Source organism: Panicum virgatum, chromosome 8K (assembly GCF_016808335.1).
Source record: "Panicum virgatum strain AP13 chromosome 8K, P.virgatum_v5, whole genome shotgun sequence".
NCBI lineage: Eukaryota > Viridiplantae > Streptophyta > Magnoliopsida > Poales > Poaceae > Panicum > Panicum virgatum.
The window spans coordinates 9,418,080-9,424,684 of NC_053143.1; the positions used below are offsets into that span (position 1 = coordinate 9,418,080).

Here is a 6,605-nt window from a genome sequence, read left to right on the forward strand (position 1 = left end):
CTGATCATAGTCATTCATCAATCGATTCTAACACTATCAGATCCTCCATGTCCAATGCGGTGCGCAATACCAATAATACGATGAAAGACAAATTTTTTTTACAACAGCTTGCTAGTATACCAATGCGCGCGCGGAGTGGAGGCCGGGGGCGGCGAAGACGAGGGCGGCGGACGTCAACGGCGGCGGCGCTCGCAGGGACGACGGCGCTCGGTGACGTGGGCTCGCGCGGCGGGGCTCTGGGCGGCGACGTCGACGGCGGCGGTGCTCGGGGAGCTCGAGCGGTGGGGGGAGCAGGGGAACGGACGGCGGGAGGGAGGAAGGGCGAAGGAGGGAGGAAGCTAGGAAATATATGGGGGGGGACTTTTGTCCCGGGTGAAGCCACCACCCGGGACAAAAGGACCTTTTGTCCCGGGTGGTGGATTCACCCGGGACAAAAGGGGTTTTTGGGCGGGCCGGGAAAATTCCCCGCCCGCGGCCCACCTTTAGTCCCGGGTAGATCTACCACCCGGGACAAAAGGGGCCCGTTTTCCCTCGTTCCCGCCTAATGTTATGTATTCGAATTGCGATTATGTTTTTATACAATAATATAAAATGATTCAAGTACATGAAGGATTAGCGGTAACAGACTTTCTCTTCACAAATGTCCCTTGATTATGATCACGGCGCAAGTATGGAGCATCATCATTGGCTAGCAGGATGCATGGATCAGCATTTACTTCGAAAGGTGGAATGACAACAAAATTATTATATTCTTCTGAAAAGTCTGTCTTGTCCTCCACTCCAACGATGTTTCTCTTTCCTGATAGAACTATGTGTCGCTTAGGCTCATCCTTTTGCTTGTTGATCCCCTTCTTTGGCTTGCTGGACATGTCCTTAATGTAGAAAACCTGAGCGACATCCTGGACTAGGACAAATGGCTCGTCTCTATACCCAAGATTGTTGAGATCAACTATTGTCATCCCATACTCATCTTTTGTTACCCCTCCTCCAGATAGCTTAACCCATTGGCAACGAAATAGAGGCACCTTGAAATTGGGACCGTAATCCAGCTCCCATATCTCTTCAATGTAGCCGTAATATGTGTCTTTTTTTCCATTATTGTCCGTGGCATCCATACGAACACCGCTATTTTTGTTGGTACTCTTTTTATCTTGGGCTATCGTATAAAATGTGTTTCCATTTATCTCATACCCTTGGTATGTTAAGATATTCCAAGATGGTCCCCTAGCCAATAAGAACAGTTGTTCACTTATATCCATGTTATGCATTAGATGCTTCCGCAACCAGCTGCAGAAAGTGTTCATGTGCTCACGTGTAATCCATGCCTCAGACTTTTCCGGGAAATTGGAGAGCAGAATTTTCTTGTGTTCCTCGATATATGGGTCAACCAAGGATGATTGTTGAAGAACCGTATAATGCGCTTTCTTGAATGAGAAATCATCTGTGCAGACATAAGATTTCTTTCCTAATGTACCCTTTCCAGTTAGTCTCCCCTCATATCGCGATTCAGGGACTCCAATCGGTTTAAGGTCATCAATAAAGTCAACACAAAAGTCAATGACCTCCTCAGTTCCGTAGGCACTGGCGATGCTTCCTTCTGGACGAGCTCTATTACGAACACATTTCTTGAGTACCCCCATGAACCTTTCGAATGGGAACATGTTGTGTAGAAATACTGGTCCGAGAATATCAATCTCTTTGACAAGGTGCACTAGAAGATGTGTCATGATGTTGAAGAAAGATGGTGGAAATATCAGCTCAAAGCCAACAAGACATTGCACCACATCGTTTTGCAGCTTTATCAAATTCTCCGGGTCAATTATCTTCTGAGAAACTGCGTTGAGGAAGGCACATATCTTCACGATGGTTAACCGGACGTTATCAGGCAGAATCCCCCGCAGCACAACCGGAAAAAGTTCGGTCATAAGCACATGGCAGTCATGGGACTTGAGATTTGTAAATTTCTTCTCTGCCAAATTTAAGATTCCTTTTATATTGGATGAGTATCCAGATGGAACCTTTATACTGCTCAAGCAGTCAAACATGGTTTCTTTCTCTTCCTTGCTAAGAGTATAGCTGGCAGGACTTAAGTATTGTCGTCCATTATCTCGCTGTTGTGGATGTAAGGCATCTCGTTCTTCCATACGTTGCAATTCTTGACGTGCTTCTACTGTATCTTTTGTCTTTCCGTACACTCCCAAGAATGCTATCAGGTTGACGCAAAAATTCTTCGTGAGGTGCATCACATCAATTGCACGACGAACATCTAAGACTTCCCAATATGGTAGCTCCCAAAATATAGATTTCTTCTTCCACATGGGCGCCATTCCGTTTTCGTTCGGAACAGGTTGGCTACCAGATCCCTTTCCAAAAACAACTTCTAGATCTTTTACCATGTTGAAGACGTCTTTACCACTACGGTGCATCGGTTTTGTTCGGTGGTCCGCTTGGCCTTTGAAATGCTTGCCCTTCTTTCGTACCGCATGCCTGATGGGAAGAAACCAACGATGACCCATGTATACAACCTTCTTACAGTGAGTCAACCATATATTATCGGTATCATCTAAACAGTGTGTGCATGCTTTGTATCCCTTGTTCGAATGTCCTGACAAGTTACTAAGAGCAGGCCAGTCATTGATCGTTACGAACAGCAATGCTCGTAGGTTGAAGTTTTCCTGTTTGTATTCATCCCACATCCGTACACCTTCATCGCCCCAGAGCAATAAAAGTTCTTCGACCAATGGTCTTAGGTACACATCAATGTCATTTCCGGGCTGCTTTGGACCCAGGATAAGCACTGGCATCATGATGAACTTTTGTTTCATGCAGAGCCATGGTGGAAGATTGTACAGACAAAGAGTCACAGGCCAAGTGCTATGACCACTGCTCATCTCACCAAAAGGATTCATGCCATCCGTACTCAAACCGAACCTTATGTTTCTCGCATCCAAATCAAATTTAGGGTACGTTCTATCTATTTTTCTCCACTGCGACCCATCAGCGGGGTGTCTCAACATCGAGTCTTTCTTGCGTTCCTCTTTGTGCCATCGCATCAACTTAGCATTATCTTTATTTCTAAACGGACGCTTCAAACGTGGTATTATAGGCAAATACCACATGACCTTCGCAGGAACTCTCTTCCGGGGAGGCTCCCCCTCGACATCTCCAGGATCATCTTTTCTAATCTTGTAACGCAATGCACTGCATACGGGACATGCATCCAAATTCTCGTACTCGCCTCGGTAGAGGATGCAGTCGTTGGGGCATGCATGTATCTTTTGCACTTCCAGTCCCAAAGGGCAAACAAGTTGTTTGGCTTCATACGTTGTGGCAGGCAATTCATTGTCCTTAGGAAGCATTTTTTTAACAAGTTTGAGTAATTCACCAAATTCCTTGTCGGATACACCATTTGTCGCCTTCCATTGCAGCAACTCCAAGGTGGTGCCAAGTTTCTTAAATCCATTTTGACAATCTGGGTACAACAACTTATGGTGGTCCTCTAACAACTTCTGGAACTTCAACCTCTCCGTTTCACTCTCACAGTCTGCCTGCACATTGTGCAATGCTTGCCCCAGATCGTCGCTGGGATCATTTTCTGCTACATCTACTTCGGGCTCTTCCATAGGAATATCGTCATCGAATGCACCGATTCCAGCATTCCCGGGAAAGTGGTCGTCAAAATCTTCTTCTTCATTGTCTTCCATGGTAACCCCCTGTTCTCCGTGCTTCGTCCAACAAACATACTTTTTCATGAAACCATTTGCGAAAATGTGGCTGTGTAGGATTCTTGAAGATGAGTAATCATTGTTATTGTTGCAATGAACACACGGGCAGCACATAAAACCATTCTGCTTGTTTGCCTCAGCCACAGACAAAAAATAATGCAGGCCATCAATGAATTCTTTCGAACGTCGGTCAGCATTGTACATCCATTGCCGGTCCATCTGCATTTTAAATAAATCGATTTGAATTCTTTACACGTATCGAATAAATAAAATATATCAAACCTAAATTAAACTAAATGTAACATAACATGAATAATTAAAAGATATGCAATATCCATCATACATCTTGATTAATTAAAAGGGGTACTTAATCCATTACAGAACTTAACAAAGGAGTACTATACATGAAATTTAAAAATTCGGTCAACAACACATAGGTTTTCAACCGTCCTTGCGTAGGAACGCAGAATGTTCTAACGGATTTCTTGCTGGCGCAGAATAAGATGGCGGAGCTGAAACCTCCGAGTTTGGTGGTGACGAACCGTAACGCCGCAATAAATCCTCAAGATCAAACGGAGGTTCCTCGCCCCTTGCCATGCATTCTCTATATTCTTTTTCCAAATAACGGAGCGCTGCCCTATGAAAAGCACTAGGTTTTTTGGACCGACGACCTACTCGAGTTGTGCCCTTCTCTCCAGAAGGACAACGATCACCCCCACCGGCGCCACTCCCTTCAGCTGCTGAAGCAATATTTTACTGAAAAATACCTTTATTTTCCACAAAATTATAAATTCTTACCATTACAAAGCAAAAATTATTTACTATTACAATTACAATGATCAGATTAATAACTCTTGCAAATAACAATGAAATTATATAAAAAAGACGAAATGTATCATTAATCCTCAAGAAATCTCTAATTAATTGAAAGAAATCTCTATAACTTCTAATTACTTTGACACCCTTCAGTTCCAGGAGTACACTCTTTTCAATATCCAGAAACCCTCTAGAAGAAAAATAAACCTTTATTTCTGAAAATGTATATGTCAGTAACCTCAACCCTGCGGTGATGACACTGCCTTTCGGGGGGACACGGTGCGGTACAAGGATGTCACCAATCGGCTAGTCGCAGCACCAACATTTACGATTAATAGGCACAGCACTTGGCACAGGCAGCATGCTCGTTCATATGCTCTCAGTACAACAACGGCATGCTGACTGTGTCAAATGCTGTCTTCTTATCAATCGGAAGTACTGGTGATGCGACCAATCGATTTGCGACGTCCTTATAGCGCATCGTGTATCCCTGAAAGGTAGTGCCATCACCGTTTGATGGAGATTAACGACGTATACTTGTTTCGAAATAAAGATTTTTTTAGCTTCTAGATGGTTTCAATGTGAGCCTGATTAAATACATCACTAGAGTGTCAAAATAATCCATTCATAATACAAAAAATTCTATAATATACTCATTTCATTAATTCATTCACGAATAAAAAAATCAACTATCCACAATATGGTCATATATACAAGTACATCACATGAAGTATCTACACTCATTCTAAAAATTTCTACTATCCATATACTCATCTAAATCTAAAAGAAAATTACACCTACATATGCAATCTAGCTAGCTAAATGTCCAAGAAATGAGCTAGCTACACATTTTCTCTATTTCTAAAGTATGAAATGAGCTATACAAGCCAAGGAAGAAGAGAAAAACAAGCCCCAAACCTTTAGAGCAGATGGATGGACGGGGAATCAAAGATCTTCACAAATGTGGTGAAGAAATGAGCAAGAACTCCTCTATCCCGAGCCAAGAACAGCAAGAAAACAAGTGAGCTGAATGGCTCGGGCGGGGGGAGAGGGAAGGGGATAAGGGGCGCAAGGCCTTTTGTCCCGGTTGGAGGCACGAACCGGGACAAAAGGGGGGACTTTTGTCCCGGTTGGTGGTTCCAACCGGGACAAAAGGCTACGCGGGCCTTTTGTCCCGGTTGGAACCACCAACCGGGACAAAAGGCTCCCATTTTGTCCCGGTTGGTATCTCCAACCGGGACAAAAGGCCCCCGTCCCCCCCACTTGCCTGGCTAGCCGTTGGACCCGGGACAAAAGCCACATATTGTCCCGGGCCCAAAGGCTGCCGGGACAAATGGCCAGGAACAAAGGCCTGTTTTGTAGTAGTGATTTGGCAGATAAATACTACTAAGCATATCACAAGGAGTTACGTTTTCAGGGCTTCAGGGCCTGATTAACGTACGGTTCAGCTGGGTGCCGAGATAGCCCCTGTAACCATCGGTCCTCCCAAAATATAGTGCTAGAGCCATTACCAATGCGCACCGTCGTAGAGGCGTTGAACATGCTGATGACGATTGGCTCGTGATTAACCGGCAGGTACGACCAGGGTCGAGAGGTATTCATTTTTCGCAGCCACAACCATTTCATTCAGAGCGCATACGGAAGCGCATCTAGGCCCCTGGATCCTTTGTTAGTATGCTCTAGTTGATAGGTTTCAAGTTTATAGATTGGTCAACACTAGTGTCGCTAAAAATTTGAAAAAGTCTTAATTCAACTACTTTTGGGGCCTCGATCCTTTCACATACCCAAAAACTTCAAAGTTGATTATACCCAAACCACCAAGTTCAGGTGGTCGATAAACCTTCGGCCAAGCAATAGCACAACATCCTCCCATGGCAGAGTTGCCCCCGTTCCAAAGAAAGGAGCGCCTTATTTTATCAATGCATTTGACAACCGAGGGTGAAATTTTAATACCTAAGATTGTGTGCATGGGGATTGCAGAGAGCCATTTGATTCAGCTCGTTCACCCTCTCAGGGAACAGCTTGACATCTGGTGGCTGCAGTCCGTGGAGGGTCCCATGATCG

The 6,605-nt window shown here is 44.4% G+C and overlaps 1 protein-coding gene across 1 annotated transcript; it reads right to left on the minus strand.

Moving 5' to 3' along the window:
- Positions 1-632: 632 nt before the first annotated feature.
- On the minus strand, positions 633-3,929 carry LOC120643811 (the record flags this gene model as incomplete). The annotated part of the gene is made up of 3 exons (XM_039920284.1): positions 2,265-3,929; positions 1,873-2,111; positions 633-1,608 (listed from the first exon to the last, which is right to left on the minus strand). Coding segments are annotated over exons 1-3 (2,880 nt in total), but the record flags the coding sequence as incomplete, so codon positions are not given.
- Positions 3,930-6,605: the final 2,676 nt, after the last annotated feature.